Below are 18,286 nucleotides of genomic sequence, written 5' to 3'. Positions count from 1 at the left end.
TTTTAATGCCCGTGCGGCTGGCAGCTGCGCTGTGCTGTTTTAAACCGCCTTTTTAAGCCAAGTGTGGAAACTATGAAATAAAAGGAGCTCTGCGTAAAGCTGCTGTGTGGGGCGCTCCTTCCTGGGGGCGGAGCCTGCGGTTCCTTTAAGGGCTGATTTGCATACGGGCTAATTTGCATGTCATTTGCATACGCGGCGCGCTGAGCGCGCCTGAAACGCGACGGGCGCGGAAGCGGTGCGGAGGCTCCGGGCGCGGTGGGGGAGCAGCGTGCGGGGCCCGGCCCGAGCTGCCGCCGCCCCGGGGCGGGTTGCTGCGGGACCGGGCGCTGCCCGGCACGGCCAGCCCGGTGCTGCGGGGCCAGGTTGCCCCCCCAGGACGAGGGGGGCAGGAGGGCCCCTGCGCTCCCTGGGAGAGGAGGTGCCGATGGGAATAGCTGCTAATGGTGAGCTTTGAATTAGCGACGGGGAAGCTGTGATGTGGTGGTTTTATTTTAGAGGGCTTGGGGGAGTGCTCAGTCCTTGGGCACAACTGCAGTCCTCAGCCCGGTAATGCTTCTGCATCCTTGAGTGATAGACTGTGACTGTGACCACCCCAGCTGGGAGCAGGATAAGAGCAACCACCTGAAGATCCACCAGGTCCCAGATGTGCTGATTCTCCTTGCACCCTTTCTGCTGTGACCCAGATCAGCCTCTCCTCGATTCTCCTGCAGTTGACCCACCAAGCGCCCCTGGTAGTCCTGCAGTGATGGAGCGGCCCTGGCTGAAGCGGTTCGACAAGCCATCCCGCCTCCTGCTCCACGCGCTGGCATCAGGCTCGTCCGGGACTCTGGCTGCTCTCAGAGCGCTGCAGCGCGGCCAGGCTGGCGAGGGACCGGGGCAGGCGTTTTCCTGGCAGGCTTTCATGGCAGCCCTGTGCTCGGAGGAGCCCACGCTGGAGGGGCCGGAGAAGACCCTGGCTGTGTGAGTTGGCCACGTTTCCAAAGCTCCTGGGAGCTTCCCAGTGTGGCGTGGGTGGTTTGGCCTGTTGGGTACCCAATTCTGCAACATGCATCCTCTTCCCTCCAGTGCAATGGTCAGACTGGGAAGCCAGGACGTTGGCAGGAGGCCTGCGGGTCTCGTAGGTCCTATCTGCAAAAAGCTTTTATGGACATTGGCTGTGTCCTGTCGTGTTTGAGCCCATTTAGACATGGTCCTATAGGGCAAGTTAACACACGAGGACTCGGAGCCTTGCTGGGCTTTGCCCTGATGTCTCTCTCCCTCTTTCCCCTTCTTTAGCAAGCCACTGCTGCTGCTTCTCCCCGTTGTGTGCCAAAGGAACCTCTTCTCTCTGCTGCACGTGGCGCAAGCCGTGGTGCCGCGGGATGGCCTCAGCCGGCTGCTTCAGGCCGTGGGGCAGCACCCCGGTGCGGATCCCTGGGTGCAGACGCTGGGAGACCTGCTCCGGCGGGGGCTGGGGGGAGAGGAGAGGTCCCCATCCCCTGCCGCCCTGACGGATGCGTGCCAACAGCAGCTTCGATGCCTGTGCCAGAAAATTGCGGGCAATGCCCAGAGCAAACCAGAGGGGCAGAGGAGACTGAGCTGGTGCGTCAGAAAAGGGCCAAGTCCTGCCGAGGACACGGCTGACTCTGCGTTTCAAGGTGGGAAACGCAAGAAAGCGTCAGAAGAGAGCCTGGAGTTGAAAGAGGAGAGGCATGGGAAAAGGTTGCTGCTGGAAGAGGACGCATTTGACCTGTACCTCCCAGGACCCCAAGAGGAGCTGCCTGGGGAGACATCAGGGGACAGATCTGCTCAGAGCCCGGTTGGGTCTGCTCTGGAAAGCTCCCAGCAGGATGTGGCTGTGGAGCCGAGCGAGGCCAGGCAGAACTCGCAGGCGGAGCTGGCAGCGGAGGTCCAGTCCTTTCTCCAGGTACCGGGTGGCTTTCAAATCCCTTTAGTTTCTTGACCCTGTCCTGCCCTGCCCAGCACAGCACTGCTGGAGAGGTGGAGGTGGCCCTGGGAGCATCCCCCCATCGCCTGCGGCAGCCTCGTGAGCAGGGAGCTGAGCTGAGACTGACAGCAAACAGCAGTTGTGGTGGGGCTGTGTTGCGTGGGGGTGTTTTGTTTCTTTTTACTCACCTTCCCTTTCAAAACGTGGGTGATGCAGGGCTGGTGCATATAGCTATGTTGCCCAGTTTCAAAACCAAATGATGTGGGAAATTGCTTCACAAATCATTAGTTGACTTTTTAATTGGCCTCCCACTGTCCTTTTCATGGAAATCGGGGAAGTAAAATGAGCCAGCAATGCCCCACCAGAGTGATTTGCTTCCATCTTCCAGCCAGGGCACCTATTTCTCCTTTAAAATCTGATGTTTTGTTCCTTTCATCTCATTTTCCCCAGATGCATGGGCCAAGGCTGAAGATGCTGCTGCAGATGGACTCCAATGTAAGTGTTTGCTTCTGCCTCTCCTTGGAGCAGATGGTCTGAGCTGGCTCATCCCAGGGCCTCCAGGAAGGTCTGGAGGGGCATCAAAAAACAGCCCAGCTGCTACCTCCCTTGAGCTCATGTGCTGATCCCTATGTCCAACTTGCAAAGTGTCACTGTACGATGAGTAGCGCAGCAGTGACTGTGCTGGGGGAGTCAGTGCTGGGAGGCAGTAAGGAGGAAACAAACCTGGGAGCTGTTCTGGTTTATTTGACGGAGATCTCTTACTCAAAGAGTGCGTTTCCCTGCAGCACCCGGAGCTGAGCGTCCCACCCGAGCTGCGCATCCTGAACGACTGCTCTCCCGGCCAGGTGAGCGTTAGCATCCTGGCAGCAACCTCTGGGATGGGCTGCTGGGTGCCCGGTGCTGCGAAGGGCCTGCTGCTGGCCCTCACCTCCCTGTCCTCTCTGCGTCCACCAGCTCGAGGGGCTGTGCTCCTTCCTGCAGCTCTCCACCTGCCCAGAGCATCTCCTGGTGCGTTTCTGCACCTGGCTGCTGGCTCTCACCCCTGATCTCAGCTACACCAGCGCAGCCATCCTGGCAGAGCAGCTCTTCCTCGCACGGGTAAGTGCCCTGGCAGAGGTTTTGGGTCGCGTCTCCCTTGCCCCCATCCTGATCCCCTGCTTGCTCTGTCCGTAGGTGCTGGCACTCGCCCAGCCGCCCTCCCGCCACCTCATGGCTGCCCTGGCCTCGTTCTGCTCCAAGTACGCCCAGGCCTTCTGCCGAGTCCTGGTAGCTCCAGTCCTGCAGGAGCCCGGGGAAGGTGAGCTGGGCTCGTGCCCTCCTTTCAGCCGCTCTCGGAAGAGATGCAGCTTGTTTTGGGAACAGCTGAAGGAGCTGGAGAGAGGCTGTGGGCTGCACATGGCTCCATCCAGCAGAAAGGGAAGCTCTAGCTGCAGAGTACAGTCTCTCGAGGGGTGTTTATCACCTAAAATGTGCACTGGGAACTACAGAGGGCTTGTTTAACCTGGAAAGGTGAACACTTGGATGTTAGGATGGGAGACGGGGTTACAGATGCCTGAGATGAACAGGGATGGGGAGCACGGCTGGTTTCCGGCATTGGCTCCCCTGGAGGGAAGCTGCCATCCCTCCACAGGCGTGGGGCTTCCTGCCAACTGCTAATTCTGGGGACGAAACTGTCCCGGGGGTGGCTCTGTATGAGAAGAGAGTCTGCATGAATCCTCAAAGGGCAGCATCTCCCTTTGATGGGGACTGGTGGCAATTAAACCCTTGCTGCAGATGGACAAAGGAAACTGAATTCTCCCAAGTTTTAGAAGGGGGCCTGATTTCTGGGTGTCCTGACTAGGTCATACCCCCCTAGGTGAGGGGGTGCTGGGTGCATCCCTTTGGATTTGGCAGCCTCTGGAGGCTCTGCCCCTCTGCTTTGCCCTTGCAGGCCCCGAGCAGACCAAGCTGGTGTGTGAGCTGGTGGAGGAGTGCCTGGAGCCGGAGTATGTGAGACTGGTGTTGAGGTAAAGGAATACGGGAGCAGAGCGTGTTTGCTTGTGCCCCCACGCCTGCCTCAGGCCTGCCTGGCTACGGCCACTGGGGAGAGCCAGCGTGGCTGCGAGCAGTGCACCACATCCAACCCTCGCAGCCCAGCTGCATCTCTTCTTTACGGTCCTTTGCAGCCAGGTCCTAGAGGTGCCTTTGTCAGAGAGGCTCCTGCTGGTTGTGCAGGCGGTGCTGGGGAGGCAGGTGAGTGGACCCCCCTGCCCCTTGTCCCCCAGGTTTCGTTGCTGACCCCTGCAGTGCTCAGAGTGCTGGAGCAAGGGCCTCTTCTCCTCCTCCTCCCTGCGTGTGCCTCTCTTCCAGGAGGTGCTGCCCCCTGAGCTCTTCGATCTCCTGGTCCTCACTCTGTGCCGGCAGGCCCCAGCCTTTGCCACGTCACTGAATTATGCCAAGCTGGTGACAGCTGTGCTCACCTTGTACCAAAGCCATGTGAGTAAGACCAGCATTTAAGGCTAGGTGCTGAATTTGGGCTTTCTGGGGAGCTGGATGTGGCAGACCAGATGGGTGAGCTGGACTGCTCCCAAGAGCTGGGCCTGTGTCTCAGGTAGACTCCTGGGAATGCAGCTCTGCTCTTCAGGAGCTAGCAATGCTTGCCGGGAGTGAAACGGAGAGCACTGGCTGTGCTACGAGCCTCAGCGGCGAGCGGGGTCTCAGCACCGTGCTTGTCTCCTTCCCAGGTCACAGCAGCCCATCGGAGCCGTCTGTCTGCCGCTCTGGGTCAGAGCAATGCGGTGCTGAAGAAATCGCTGCAGGCTTTGCTGGAAGAAGCACCTCCCAGGTGAAAATACAAAAATGCATCCTCTTCCGTAGGGCTGGGCAGGCTCGGAGAGGGGATGGGAGCATCTCTGCTCTCCTGTTTCCTGGTGTGTGATGGGAAACTGCCGAGATGCCAGCAGAAAGTGTGCTGGAGGGAACCTGGGCTGGGCTTCCCTATTCCTGGGAGATCTCTGATTTCTCCCCTCTTTCCAGGTGATGGTGGTGAAGGGGAGCAGCAAGGGAGACTGGTGCTGGCTTCCTTGTGCAGCGGATGCTCTTTAGAGAGGCAGCGGCTGCAGCAGGCATCCCTCGCTGGGGTTGCATGCCAGCGTAGTGGGGACTCCAGGACCGGGCCCCAACAGCCGCGTGGGATGCGGGCGCACGCTACGCCCGCGTTTCTGCCATGGACCTACACAACCACCTCTTGCAGCCGAGCCCCGTGGAGCCTGCAATGTGGCGGTCGCTGGGAGGAAACCGAAGCGAGGGGCTGCACAGTGAGCGAACACCCCTTGTAGTGGCCGCAGTTCGGTCTGCAGTGGTGTGACAACTGTGGCCTGCCGCGCTCTTTTGGGCTTGAAGATGAGGGGTTTCATGCTTAAACACTGAATACGTTTCCAAGCTTCACTGGGTCCGGTCTGTCTCTGGGAGCCTGGATGGGGCTTGGCTGCTGTTGAGCCTTTCCTGGTCTCCCTGTGCTATCTCCAAAAGCCATATCTGAAGCTGTGCCATGAGCAAGCAGGTGTCTCGTGTCCTGTGCAATTTCTAGCGTGGTTTCCTGGCAGATGGCCCTGAGAAATGCCTGAATTTGGAGGGTTTTGCTATGGGCATGGCCGCATGCCCTAGAGACCAGCTGGGCTGGGAGGGGTGGGTGGCATGAGGGGGCCATTTCCCAGCCCTGCCACAACCCCCCCGGCTCTCCCAGGCTGTAGTAGCCTCCCCCGTGGGTGCTACGAGGCAGGCGGGCAGGACTGGAGGGACCTCGGTGAAAACGCGCTTAAAGCGGCTGCGGCGGCAGCTCCGCCCCGTGTTGCGGTGGCAGCGCGGCCGCCATGGGCGCCCCGCCGCGCTCAACATGGCGCCTCCCGCCTCCCTCCCCGCCACGCTCAAGATGGCGCCGCCTGCCGCCTCTCCCAAGATGGCGGCGCAGGGGGCGCTGCGGAGGCGCAAGGGCCGGACAGCCCTGCCGCGGGCCGGGGCCTGTCGGCGGCTTTCGGCAGCTGGTGCTGAAGGGCAGAGAGTGTCAGATGTTCTCGGGCTGCGGTAACTGGAGCGGTTGGGACAGAAAGAATAAATAGTTGATCTGCACTGAGCAGGCTCGTTCCCTCAAAACGAGCCTCTCCTGTGCCCCGGTGCTGGGTCCTGGTAAATGGCGGCGTTGCTCGGTTGTGTTCAAGGATCCTCGATCCGTCATGTCCTCAGCACGCTGCTGAATCAAGGTGGCAATCAACGGGAGGCTGTGGGAAGGCGATGATACTTTTGAGTTAGGCTTAACTGACCACTTTGATTTTATAGCGGCTGGAGTGAAGCGTGACAAAAACGGCAGGTTTGTGCACAGCGGCTGCTCTGCCCGGCAGATAAACCGGTTTCTGGGCACTGCCGCGTTGATCCGCTGGGTTTTAATCTGAACCATGGGATTTACAAATGTCATTTCTTTCACCCTTGGATCTTCGTTTCTTTCCGCCTCCGGCGCTCCCGGGCTTCATCTGATTGCTGTCCTTGAGGGAAACCCCAGGCAGAAGCAGCCATAATTCAGTTTATTTTGCATAGGGGAAAATTGGTGAGTGGTGGCAGTGTTTGGTAGGGAAAGGAGAGCTCGTAACTTAATGTGGGGTGCTGGGGTGTAGGCGAAGAGCTGATAAACCTGAATTTTCCACCATGAGTCTCCCTCTTCTCCCCTGCAGCCGTAGGAGGCACCTGGGTCTCGTGTTTCTGTGTGAAGCAGCCACCATGGTCCTTTCCCTCGGGAAACCTCGTTAACGGTGAGACCCAGCTAGGGAATGAAACTCCGAAGCATTAAGTGATGCTCTTAACATGGAGAGCAGAGATTTCTTCACAGCGAGTCCCTTAAGCTATTTTAGGTGGCGGCGGACGGATGATGCTTCAAAGTCTGCGCTAGCTGGAGGAAAGAAGCTTCAAGAGAGCCAAACTGTTGATGTATTTGCATGCCAACGTCTTCGTGGCCAGGCCCCTTGAAGCTATTGCAGGGCTGCCCATAATGCGACATAAATAGACATTGTGCCCTGATCATTAAGGTCTGAGCCTGCTGTTCTGGCTTTATTAGGCAGCAGGCTGCAGTCGGGGCCGTTTCCCTGCAAAGCCTCTCCCACCAGAAGCGACCTCAGTGTCCTTGTCCCCCGGTGCTCTGCCCACCCGTGGCTGGTGGTCACGTGAAGGTGACAGAGGACGGACTTGTCTCCGGTGTTCACCAGGCCAGCGATGTCCTTGCTGAAGAAACCGGCTGAACATGTGTGTGTTATGTATCAAGCACTGTGGGTAAGCCCCAGCGCTTCTGTCTGGGCAGCAATAAATGGCTTTAAATCACGCAGCTGTAGTGTGCATCTCGTCTTTGTGGGGTGCTTGGTTTTACAGCTGCTCACTGGTTTCTTTAGGAGGCTGTCTCATTTTCCCAGGCTATTCCCAGCTGCTATGTGCCATATGCAGCTTGCACTTCCAGCTCACCCGGAGTTCCCGGGAGCTGCGTTTGGGGCCAGCCTACGTGGTTTTGCAAGCAGCAGGAGCCAGGCAGGGCTTGGCCTTGCAAACGCCGAGGTGGGTTCCTGTTCTGTTGGGAAGCTGGCTTGGGTGAAGAGACTTCTTAGCTGTGTCTTTGCTCCTGCCTGCGGCTTGTCGTGTGCCCAAGGGTCCTCTGTGGTGTGGGGGATGTGCAAGGTAATAGTTGTGTTGTGAGAACTGGAGTGAACCCTGGAGCTCCTGGACATGCTGGGAGGATATGGCTTGTTCAGGTGGTGGTTTGTAACACCCTCCCCAAATCCTTTCCTTTAGCATCTGCTTGACCCTCCCAAGAATTTTAAAATCCAGCCCAGACAGCGCAAAGAGGTGGAAGTGTCATAAAATACCATCCAGGTTTTATAGTTCAGCAGAGCTTTATCCATGAATAGAAAGCCTGAGACAGTTTGTCCTGGGCTGGTCCCCTGGGCAGGGCCTGATTTAAGAGAGGTGCTGGGGAAGCGAAAGGCCTGAAGCGTTGGCTTGCAGAGGGCGTCCTCTGGCTGCACGTGTGCAGCAGTGTATGTTTTTGACCTGGCTTATTTGGTGAGTGGTTCCTTATCTGCTTCCTCTTCTGTTTATAGAGGCTTATGTCCTTAATGGTGGAGAGGGGAACTCCCTTTTTTGACCAGTAGTTTTCTTTTAAGGAAATGAATCTTAGGCAATAGCGTGGGTGATATCCTCTACGTTGTTTCCCCATCCTCCCACAGTAACTTTTGAACCAGTTTCATGAAAACACGGTCGCTCTCCACTACCCCAGTCACCCGCTGGTGCCATCATCAGACCCCAGAGTCTCTGGTGGGTGGGAGAGGGACGTGACTGCTGCATCCGCAGGCGTTGGACCCCAGGCAGTGCCGCTTGTGGGACGGAGCCGTGTAGGACCCACCTCGGGCTGTGCAACACCTTGTTGCAAAGGTCTAAAACCCACAGCCGCTTTCCTGGAAATGGTGCGACCCCCGTGGGGGGCTGCCCCGCTCCCAACAGGAGCTGCCGCCTTGCCCAAGCCGTGGCAGCTGCTCTGGCCCTTCCTGCAGCAATGGTTAAGCACCTCCACCCTGGAGGTGACCGAATTTCAGTGATGAGCTGTCACTCAGGTGCGTGTAACCCCCAGCACGCCAGCGCTGACAGTTTTGCGTTGAAAGTTGGTCCAGACACGAGACCGAACTGCTTGGGGGAGAGGCTTAGTAGACAGCAGGCTCATATTTCAGCCTGGAATTTAAAACTAAACCAAAAGAAGCAAACATGCTTTTTTATTGTTTTTGTTTTGCCAGTGACCTTTTAATCATAACAGCGTCCTGTGCAGTCCGGCAGCCGCCGGGCACTTGTCAGCTGGGGAGATCAGGGCCGGGGAAGGTGAATTTGGCCGAGGGTCAGGGTTTTGTTTTGTGCTTGTTGCAGGACTGGGGCCCCTGCACAGACCTCATAAATCACGTTTGCCGCATCAGCAGTAGCTGCCAGCGTCGGTCTGAGCAGCCTTCTTTCCAAGCCGACAAGTGGCTAATCCAGATGACCGCAGTCTCCGCTGTCCGCGAGCGAGTTCAGGAAGCTTCAGGAGGCGCCCGGGGAGATGCCGCGGCGGTAGACGGCCGCAGTGCCGGCGGGGGCCTTGCTGGCAGGGCCGCGAGGGGCCAACCCGGAGCCGCGGCAGCTCCCGGCAGGTTCTTGTTTCGTCTGCGTTGTCCCTGCTGAACAGGTCGGTGCATGGGGATCTGGGCTGGTTTTGCTTGTTTAAAGCCCCTATAGTATCTAGATTGTAATTGTGATTTAGATGCTCCCTGGTTTAAAAAGGCGGGGGGAGCACCCAAGGGTTTTAGCAAGTGCTTTTAGAGGCTTTTTGAACATGATGGTTTGCAGAAAGGAGCAAGGTCTCTCAAGTCACCGGTACCAGCGTGTGTGTGCAGGGGGGCTAGAGGAGCTTTTGAGCAGGAAAGCCCTTCTCCGGTGTGGGAGACAAAAGTGATGGTGTCCTTTGTGTCCCGCCGAGCAACTTTGTGCAAGGCTCCGGCTTGCTGGGAGCCCGGAGCAGGAGCAGCGGCTCGCGAGCCCGGGGTGCTGTTGCCACGGGGCTCAGCCCGGGGCAGGGTGCCGCTCCCGCGGGTGGGCTGGGGCTGGCGTTGCGGTGTGCTGCTTCGCGGGGCTGCGTGTTGAAGGAGAGAGCTTGTGCTCAGCTGGAAAAGGCACTCGATCGAGTGATAAAATGTTTTGTTTAGGCGGGTGGGCGCAAACAGCCCCTCGTGTGCAGGGGGGGGAGTGGTGGTGCGGCATCGGGTGCCCGGGCTCCCTCCACTGAATCTCGGCCAGAAGGAGAGGTCTTTCCCTCGGCTGGGGACTCCCTCCCTACCGTGGAGGCTGGCTAGCCCCGATGCGACTGCTAGGGGTTATGCAAGCTTGACTTCATGCCTGAAGAATTCATCTGCCTTTCGAGGTCCGTCCTGGTCAGCTGGCAAGCTCCTCGAGCGCCTGGGGAAGCTGCCGCTCGGCGCGGGGGGAAGCTCTGGCTTCCTGCTTCCTCGCGGCACCTGTGCTCGCTGCCTCCGGCCGGACGCGCACGGAGGTACCGGCCTCGGTGCTGGTGTGGCCCGAGCACGGCCGGCGCTGAGCATCCCTGCGGCGGCACCTCCTCTTGCAGCTCTGCCAGCTCGGGGGCAAAGCAGCTTCCCCTGGATGTCCCGCTGCCGGCAAGTCCCATCTCCATTTGCAGCGTGAACTTATGCTGCGCTAATTTGTTATTAAGCGGTACTAATCGTGCGCACCACTGCCCGTGTTGCTATTTACTTGTGTTACAGAGAAGGCAAGACGGGGGTTTGGGGCTATGTTTCCCCCAAGATGACTTAGGATTTCTTGGTCCTTCCACCTTTGCGCTGAGTCTCAGCAGGAGATGTTTGTCCCCGGAGGGGAAACCCAGCCCTCAAGTTTCGGGGGGTTTGAACCACCCCCCCCCTTGCACCCAGCAAGGTCCCTGTTTGAACCTGCGAAGGATGAGCTCTCCCCGGCTGCTCCCCTGCCCCAGGGCCGCATCCTGCGCCCTCGGCAGAGGGGCCTGAGGCCGGGCTGGCTCTGTCCTGGGGCTGCGAGGTGCCGTTTGCTGCCTGACCTCTGACGGCTTAAGGGATTTCCAGACCCCGAGGACCTGTCTCGTTCCTCCTGCCGTGGCAGAGGCTTGGGCACGGCCACCGCTTGCCCCGTGGCCGGTCCTCTGCAGCGCTGAGCGCCTCTCCTGCCTCCCCATAAGCTCATTACGGGGAGAAAGCTGCTTTAGCGGATTCGATGGGTTTGATCAAAAGGCCTGGGTGAGGGTGGGGAGAAGTGGGGCAGGAGGGATGGGGGTCCCGGGCAGAGCTTAGAGGTGTTGGATGGGGGAGACTGGGTTGGCATGGACGCAGGGGAAAAACGATCTGGATGTGCTGGAGAGGCCATGGGAGACGGACGTCGAGCCCAGCGGAGGCGGCGGGGGCTTCCCTGTCCGGGTACAGCCGTAGCTCTGGGCGAGCGGGCGCAGGAGCCGGCCCCGAGCCCGGCAGCAGAGGTTGCATCGCCACCTGCAAACGGCTCAGGCCGCCCCGGCGCCGCGAAGGGCGCTCCGGGCCGCTCGCAGGAGGGGAGCGCGCGGTGGCTGCGGCTCGCATCTCCTTTAAAGGCCTTCTCGCGTTGAGCTGTTCCCTGGCAGCTCGTGCTGCCGCGGATGCCGGTTGCTCTCCCCTCCACGGAGGCTCCCGCGGCCGGCAGCTAACGGACGAGCATCCAGCTGTGCTCCATCCATCTCCTCTTTCCTTCATCCCTCCCAGGGACCCAACGGCGCTGAGTCCCGGGTCCGAGCCGGGGTGGCCCCAGCATCTTCCTTCAGCTGTTTGTGGCACGTTGAGGCAGGTAACTACCCGGGGAGGCGTTTGGTCACGCTGCGAGGAAGCCCGAGGTCTGTCTTCCCGGGGACTTGCTTAGGCCACACTGCAGATGAGCCGCGTGCCTCAGTATTTCTATCCGTAAAGCAAAGATAGCGAGTGAGCGCCCGTACAGCTGCCTGAGATCTCCTAAAATCAGCAGGCTCCAGGGGCTGCTATTGCCAGGACTCGAATAGCGAGTGCTCTGCAGCAGCGACCATCTCGTGGAGAAGCATCTTGCCCCACTGGAGACCAAGGGTGGGAGTGAAATGGAAGGGGGGGAGTGGGAAAGTCCGCCCGCAGCGGAGTGCGGAAACACGGCTCGCTGTAGATCCCTTGTTTCCCTCTCTCCGTGCCCGTGCAAACCCCAGCAGCGCCAGCCTGGATCAAAGCAGGCCTCTCCACCTCTTTTCCCACAGATGCCTCCACGCTAAGCAGAGGAGCTTGGAGCTGCTGCTGGGTGAGAAAATGCTTTAAAAATAAAACATTTAGAGGCGTTCTCCCATCTGTGCACAGCTAATACGTGTCTCACGATAGGTGTGCTCGTCCTGGGAGCCTCAGCACTTTGCAAATGAAGCCGTTTCCAGAAGCCTCGCTTGGGAAGGGGGAGCAGGAGGCGCAGAGACTTGCCCAGGGGCACGCGGAGAGGCGGTGGCAGAGGGAGAACTGCCCCTCGAGCCCCGAGCCTCGGAGGTACGTGCATGAACCGCTCGCCCCGCTGCTCCCCGGGCACGTGTGAGGGGCCTGGGCTGCGGGATGGGTACGGCAGCGCCCGCTCGGAGGCACCGAGGGGCATTTGGGGGCAGTGGCCACTTCTGCCATGGTCACCGGTCTCGAGAAGGGGCCCCTGGCTTGGGCGGAGGAGAGGGAAAGTCCCTGTTGCCTTCGCTGCTGGAGTCAGGAGCAGAGTTTGGACGCTGTCACCTCAAACCTTCCCCCTTTCCCAGCCGGGCACGTGGGGCTGGGGCGCGTTGGTTGTCCCCGTGCCTCGCGGCAGCCCCTTTGCCCCCACGGATGCACGTGAGGACCTGCAGTTCCTGGCGTGCTGGAGCATCCCTGACCCCCAGCAAGCAGCGACGCTGCTGGGCCTCCTCCTTGCACCCGAGCCTGGGGGTCCGGGGGCAGCAAGGCCTGCCCGGCGCGGTTTGGGAGGGTGGGCGCGCGTGCGGCAGCCAGCCCGGGCCCGTCGTTCCCGTGACGGGGACATCAGATGGCACCAGGGCTCTGCCGGCAGCCGGGTCGCTGCGGTGCCCGCGATGGGGCCGGCTGGCAGGCAGGACTGCCAGGTCCCCTTGGCAGCCGGGGGAAGAAACGTAGCGACGAGAAGCACCGCTGTGGGCCGGTGACTCATTCCCGGCTGGAAATGGCTCTGGCAGGTTCCTCGGTCCCCGGCTCGCCGGGGCGGGAGAGGCGCTGAGCGAGGATGCTGCAGCATCCTCTGGCTGCGGTGAACGGAGTGGGCAGGCGTGGGAAGCGCCAGGGCTGCTCCGCACATGCCGGGGGGAGCAGAGCTGCAAAGCAGCGCTCGGAAAGCACCCGGATCCGGGGGGAGCATCCCAACGCGGGGCTGAGGCCCTGGGGTAGGGGTGCTGCTGGCTTGCTGGGGAGGCTGGAGAAGGCGGTGGGGGGGGGGGGTGGCACGCTGCCCCATGGGCTTGCCTCTGCCATGGGAGTTTCTCTGGGATTTACCTGGGCTCCTTTCCGTCCCTCCTGCAGTAGGGAGCAGCAGGTAGAGCTGCCCGGTCCCCTGGCACCTCCGGATGAAGGTAAGGGCAGCTCGAGGTGGGGATGGGGGGGCTTCATGCACTGGTCCTCGGGGAGAAGGGTCCCCCCTCCTGCTGGGCTCGGGCAGGTGGAGGTAGCAGTCGCCCTCCGCATTTTAATAGCCCCAATCGATGCCCGGCGATGCTGCTCTGAGGCCGCTGGCGATCCCCTTGCGGGAGCTGCTGCCTAGGATGAATCGCGTCTCCTGGTCCCTGCGCTGGCTCCTGGCCCGGGGCTCGGCTCAGCGGCGAGCTCCCGCGGAGCAGCGCCGGGCTGGGGAGGGCGACGCTGGCGCCCGGCTCCCACCGCCCTTTCTGTCCCCAGGGAGGATGAGCGGCCCGCGGGGGGGCTCGGAGGGGGCTTCGGCTGGGAGCGAGCAGAGCATGGAGCACATCCAGGAGGTGAGAGGGAGGTCGCGGGGGGTTCAGGGGGCTGCAGCACGGCCGGTCCCGGGACTGCTCTGTGCCGGCAGCACAGGGACTCCCCAACGTGGGCAGTTGCTCGGTGCTGCTCTTCTTGGGATGCTCTCCAGCACCAGGGAGTTGTTATTTATTTATCTTATTTTTTCTAGGTGCCAGGTGCAGAGAGGCAGGAGCTGGCCGTGCACGCTGGGGACAGTGACAGGACGGAGGAAGGTGGGTGAGTCCCCGTGTCCCCACTTTATGGCTCAAAGGGCCTGGGGACAAGCTTGGGCTCAGCGCGGTGGCCTGGTGGGGCTCAGCCCCCTTGGCAGGGACCTGGGGAAGGGGGGACCCAATGCCGGGGGGGGGAATGGGACATCTGCCTGCCCTTGCTTGTGCGGCCCTGCACCTCTGGCAGCTGTGGGACCCTGTGCTGGGGACACCTTGGGACCCTGGGTGGGAGACGGGGCAGGCTGGGGAGGGCAGGGGGAGAAGGGCCAAGCGAAGGGCTTGGCTCAGAGGCAGAAGGGAGGCTCGTCGAGACAGAAGGCCAGTCCCCATCGCACCCGATAGGCGGGATCCCTCGGGGCTCCCACGTCCAAATGGCTGCGCTGCTGCAAGCCGGAGAGGATGAACCCACCCGGATGGAGACCCAGGAGGAGCTGGACTCTGTCTCTCTCCGAGCTCTTCCCCTTCATAAGCGCTGTTTCTCCAGATTTGTTACTGCCTCCCATCGCAGATGCAGAAAGCCCCGAGGACCCGCTGCTGAGTTTTCCCACAGAGCTCTCGGTGCTGGAGCGGCTGGGCCTGCACAGGTGAGCCCGGCAGGCGCCCTGCCTCCTGCCCAGGGCCAGAGGGTGGGACATCCCGGGGACCGTGGCAATGCCAGGCTCTAGGGCAATGTGTGCCCGAGAAGAATCCAGCAGAGAGGTCCAGGGACTGGGTTTTCCTCCTTTTCCATGGCACAAGAGCTGGTCTCCCTCTCAGGGCAAGGACACTTTGGTCCCACTTCTGCTGGAGGCCAGCACCCTCTGCTGCCAGCCCCGCTCGCTGGAGCAAGGGCTCAGGGTGTTTCTGAGGCCCTGCTGTCCCCACGATGCCTCTAACAGCACTCTCCTTTTGCAGAGCGGCTTTGACGGAGCAGGACGTGGAGGTAAGGGCTGTCCGGGGCAGGATGGGTGGGCAGGGAGGTGGGCGCCCCACCGGATCGCAGCCTGCGTCGCCCAGGAGCTGTGCCCTGCTCCTGGCCTCCTTCCAGGCACTGCAGTCCCCTGGCAGCCTCCTTGCAATAACCATTTCTGGTGACGCTGTTGGTGTTGGGAGGCAGCTGCGTTTGCACGACCAGACGAGCCCGTCCTCTGCATGCCCAGCAATCCCGCGGAGCGCTCTGCGGCTTGCAAGGGTTGCCCTTAGACGAGGAGGTGGGAGAAGCCGTGCTAATAAAAATAATTGTCCTCCGCGTGCCAGGGCTGACTCAGGCTTTGCTGTCCTGCTTGTCAGCCGGGATCTGCAGCGAGGGCTGGCGTCTGCCTGGCGCGTGCCCTCACCGGGAGGGCTGGGGCTGTCCCCGCGTTAGCGTCTGCCTGGGGGACGCGTCTCGCTCAGGCTGGGCATCACACGGGACCATCCCCAGCTTGCATCAGGCTAATGAGCGCTGGGGAGAGGTAAGTGCTAATTAGCTTTGGCAGCACACTAGGGCCTGCGGTGGGGTCCTGCTGTGTCTTGGTGGCAGCAATGTCTCAGCGCCGGGTGTCCCCTGGGGGTGCGGGGAGCCCTGAGCTGTCCTCACGCCCTCCTGCCCCGCAGGCCGCCTTCGCCCACCTGGCCCTGGCTTTTAGCTGCGACATGTTCACCCTGCGGCAGCGGGTCGAGGTGGAGAAGCGGGCGCGGGATGTGGCGGAGGAAAACATCCAGGAGGAGCTGGGGCAGTGCCGGGCCGCCCTGGAGGTAGGTGGCCACCCGGGGGGTCCTGGCGTCTGCTGGGACATCGGGCTCCGGGGGCTTGGGCGGGTTTGGACGGTTCTGCTCGGCCGGGCTCCCGCCCTCGCCCTCCGCTCCGCAGAGGCTGGGCCTGTCCTGCGCGGCCCCGGACGGCAGGGACACGCTGGAGCGGCTGCAGCGCAACCTGGCAGTGCTGGCGGCAGCCATCGAGCGGGCAACCAGCGCCGCGGAGAAGCTGGGGGCCGTCCACCAGGTCCGTGCGTTACGGGGGCTCCCGTCCGCGGTGGAGATGGAGGGAGGGGGCTGACCCGCTGCTGGGGCCGGTGGCTGAGGCTTCAAGGGCGCTGGGTGGTGGCTTGGAGACCCATCCCGGGGCTGGCTGGGGTCTGTCCCACCTCCTCCTGGTGCTGGGCAGACCTGATCTTGGCAAATGCCGGGGTCCAAGGAATCTGCCCTACTCCGTCCCTGCCCTTGGGAGCAGGAGCGGGATGTGTTTGCACTGCAGTTGGCCTGGGGGGACGGCACGGTCTCTGATATGCCCAGTGAGGGACCCGCAGGGACGTGGGTCCTTGGCGACCTGGGAGAGTGTCATGGGCAGAGTGGGGAGAGCTCCTGGGGACCTGATCCCTCCCCTCCATCCCGCCTGCCCCAGGAGGCCCGGATGAGCCGAGCGGCGGAGGTGATGGTCCAGCACGTGGAGAACCTGAAGCGGCACCACGTGCGGGAGCACGCGGAGCTGGAGGACATGAAGCGGCTCATCCAGCAAAACTCTCGCAACCGGCAGCTGGCGGAGACGCAGGGTGAGGTGGGCTCTGCCGTTGGGGCCCAGCATGGTCTTTGCACGTGGCGAGTCTGCGGGACTTGGTCCCAAACCCGTGCTGGGGCCCAGGAGGCGGTTTGACCCTGTGCTGCAGAGCTGGACGGTGGCAGCTGGCCCTGCATGAGCCAGGGGCTGGGGCTGGGTGACAGCTGACGGCTGCAGCTGTGGGACAAATGCAAGAAGCCGCTGTCGCAGCCGATGCAGTGCGAGAGCAGCTGCTGGTGGCCCGGGAGGCAGCCGTGGATGGGAGGGAGGCGTGCACTCGCATCACCCCTCGCTTGCCCGTGCATCGGTCCCCTCTTCCTCCTTTCCCAGCGATTTTAAGACCTTTCTCTCTGCTCGCAGATGACGCGGAGCCGCGGCTGAGGCCTCACCCCCTGCTGCGCAATTTCCAGCAGGTAACCGGAGCGCCGGCGCCTTTCCCAGTGCCGCGGAGCCCCCGCGTCCCCCACCTCGCCCCTCTCCCCTGCCCGGCAGTCCCCACGCACGCGCTAGCCCACGGGCACCGCCGCTGCCAGAAACGCGCCGGGGGAGGCGAAACGTAGGGGCGGCCCCCGAGGGCCGTGGGCAGGGGAGCCGGGGGGGGGGGGCCGCGGGCTGGGGGGTCTCAGGCAGGTCCCTCTGCATTGCAGGGTCGTAGAGGCAGAGCCGGGGCCTCGGCTAAGAGGAGGCCGTTGTCTAGCACCCGCTCGAGTACGGCACCGAGTCCCCTGCAGCTCAAGAGGAGGTAGGGGGCCGGCTCGGGGAGGGGGCGAGCAGCCCCGCCGCCGCGGCCGGAGCAGCAAGGACAGGTGCCAGCCTCTCCGCTTTCGCCCTCCCTCACCTCCCCGGCTTCCCCAGGGCGGCGCGAGGCCGGCGGCGTTGCTCGGCGGCGGGGTGGAGGGGGGATGCTCGGGGAAGGACGGCGGGCGCGGAGCAGGGGCTGGTGCTCACCGCCGCCGCTTCCTTCCCCGCAGGTGTCGGCCCGCCGGAGGGTCAGCATCGCCGTCGTTCCCAAGCAGCTCCTGGTAAGGGCGCGCGTGGAGGGCGAGCGGGACCCGCGCGCTGCCGCCGTGTCCTCACTCACGCTCCTGTCTCGGGTGCCCAGGCAGGTACCGGCCTGGACGGCTGCGCGGAGCCAGCGCTGCCCCAGCCCAGCACCCCCAGGTAACAGCACCGGTTCACGGGGAGGCACCCAGTGCCCTTTGGGACACCATGCTGTTCCCCAGCGGCATCTTCTCCCTCCCCAGGAGCGAGCCAGAGCTGCGGCCAAGGAGCACGGTGACGGGGGAGCCCAGGGAGAGCGAGGAGCCGGAGCAGCCGGAGCTCACGTGAGCGGTGCCCCGCGGACCCTGGCTGCGGCACCGGACAGGGCCGGCAGCCTCCCCGGCACCCTCCCGTCCTTCTGCCCCCCGTGGCACTGTGGACATCCCCCCTGTGATGTGGGGAGCAGGGATTTGGGGAGGGAGTGTGAGGTCCGCAGTCCATCCCTGCACCTCAGTTCCCCCGTGCATCGCAGGTCCTGTGCCCTCCCCAGGGCTGCCGCAAGGCTCGTGTCGCTCAGCTTTGCAAAAGCAGCTGATGAGTTTTGGGGGTTGGTTGAGCCTCATCCAGACCCTCTCATCGTCCCTACCAGGCCGCGGGGCGGAGGTGGGGTGCTGAGCCCCCTCCTCTGCCCCCCTAGGTGATGAGGGTCCCCTGTCTCCTCCTCCCCAGGTCCAAGGTGTCCCCGAAGGAGCTGTGGTGGCCGTGGCTCTTCCTCCCACAGCACTACGGCATTTTAATCTGGCTGCTTCTCCTTGGCCTCGTCTTCCTCTTCCTCATCCCTGTCCTGGAGCTGCAGAAGCTGCAACCCACAGCATCACCCAAGGCCTAGCTGGAGCGGGGAGGAGGAGGCAGCTCCTTCCTACCTCCTCAGAAAATCAAGACCTTAAAATAATAAAATCTGAAAAAAATTTGGGATTTTTGATGGTGGAGTGGAGTGGAGTGTGTGTGTGGAAGGGGGTTGGAGTCTGAGGCTTGGTTGGAGCCAGCTCCTGGGAGAGCT

General features: G+C 62.2%; 2 protein-coding genes across 7 annotated transcripts; both read left to right on the top strand.

Annotated features, from left to right (window-relative positions):
- The first annotated feature begins 11 nt into the window (after positions 1–11).
- Positions 12–5,353, top strand: FANCE (FA complementation group E). 2 transcript variants are annotated; one of them, XM_026112056.2, is made up of 13 exons: positions 12–443; positions 711–960; positions 1,276–1,637; positions 1,743–1,906; positions 2,378–2,422; positions 2,713–2,772; positions 2,882–3,025; positions 3,101–3,224; positions 3,858–3,933; positions 4,093–4,159; positions 4,277–4,402; positions 4,651–4,751; positions 4,943–5,353. In XM_026112056.2, exons 1-13 carry the CDS (start codon positions 425–427, stop codon positions 4,944–4,946), a joined length of 1,542 nt encoding a protein of 513 aa, XP_025967841.2. In that variant the 5' UTR covers positions 12–424; the 3' UTR covers positions 4,947–5,353. The 2 variants fall into 2 exon arrangements, with proteins under 2 accessions (XP_025967841.2, XP_025967840.2); XM_026112055.2 differs by having other exon boundaries at positions 1,276–1,906.
- Positions 5,354–8,658: 3,305 nt separating this feature from the next.
- On the top strand, positions 8,659–18,206 carry LOC112990151 (inositol 1,4,5-triphosphate receptor associated 2-like). Of its 5 annotated transcripts, XM_026111696.2 has the most exons (18): positions 8,659–9,149; positions 11,242–11,323; positions 11,754–11,794; positions 11,872–12,027; positions 13,051–13,100; positions 13,423–13,499; positions 13,670–13,733; positions 14,239–14,314; positions 14,625–14,652; positions 15,306–15,446; positions 15,562–15,693; positions 16,093–16,240; positions 16,606–16,658; positions 16,893–16,987; positions 17,217–17,267; positions 17,348–17,406; positions 17,490–17,570; positions 17,956–18,098. In XM_026111696.2, the coding sequence occupies exons 4-17, from the start codon at positions 11,906–11,908 to the stop codon at positions 17,522–17,524; spliced, it is 1,131 nt and encodes a 376-aa protein (XP_025967481.2). In that variant the 5' UTR covers positions 8,659–9,149; positions 11,242–11,323; positions 11,754–11,794; positions 11,872–11,905; the 3' UTR covers positions 17,525–17,570; positions 17,956–18,098. The 5 variants fall into 5 exon arrangements, with proteins under 5 accessions (XP_025967481.2, XP_064354117.1, XP_064354116.1 ...); XM_064498046.1 differs by lacking the exon at positions 16,893–16,987 and having other exon boundaries at positions 8,663–9,149; positions 11,706–11,794; positions 17,956–18,206; XM_026111695.2 differs by lacking the exon at positions 16,893–16,987 and having other exon boundaries at positions 8,664–9,149; positions 17,956–18,206.
- The last annotated feature ends 80 nt before the right edge of the window (positions 18,207–18,286 follow it).

The sequence above is a fragment of the Dromaius novaehollandiae genome, chromosome 27, assembly GCF_036370855.1.
Source record: "Dromaius novaehollandiae isolate bDroNov1 chromosome 27, bDroNov1.hap1, whole genome shotgun sequence".
Taxonomy (NCBI): Eukaryota; Metazoa; Chordata; class Aves; order Casuariiformes; family Dromaiidae; genus Dromaius; species Dromaius novaehollandiae.
This window is presented reverse-complemented; position numbering and strand designations above follow the sequence as displayed.

What these genes read in the sequence shown, in the direction of transcription:
- FANCE (XM_026112055.2), top strand. An exon ending in CCGGAGAAGACCCTGGCTGT is followed by an intron (nt 961 to 1,275) that starts GTGAGTTGGCCA and finishes CCCCTTCTTTAG; the next exon opens with CAAGCCACTGCTGCTGCTTC. An exon ending in AGGCGGTGCTGGGGAGGCAG is followed by an intron (nt 4,160 to 4,276) that starts GTGAGTGGACCC and finishes CCTCTCTTCCAG; the next exon opens with GAGGTGCTGCCCCCTGAGCT.
- LOC112990151 (XM_064498046.1), top strand. Translation starts at nt 11,906, where the DNA reads ATGAAGCCGTTTCCAGAAGCCTCGCTTGGGAAGGGGGAGCAGGAGGCG. An exon ending in CCCCAGCCCAGCACCCCCAG is followed by an intron (nt 17,407 to 17,489) that starts GTAACAGCACCG and finishes CTCCCTCCCCAG; the next exon opens with GAGCGAGCCAGAGCTGCGGC. An exon ending in CCGGAGCAGCCGGAGCTCAC is followed by an intron (nt 17,571 to 17,955) that starts GTGAGCGGTGCC and finishes CCTCCTCCCCAG; the next exon opens with GTCCAAGGTGTCCCCGAAGG.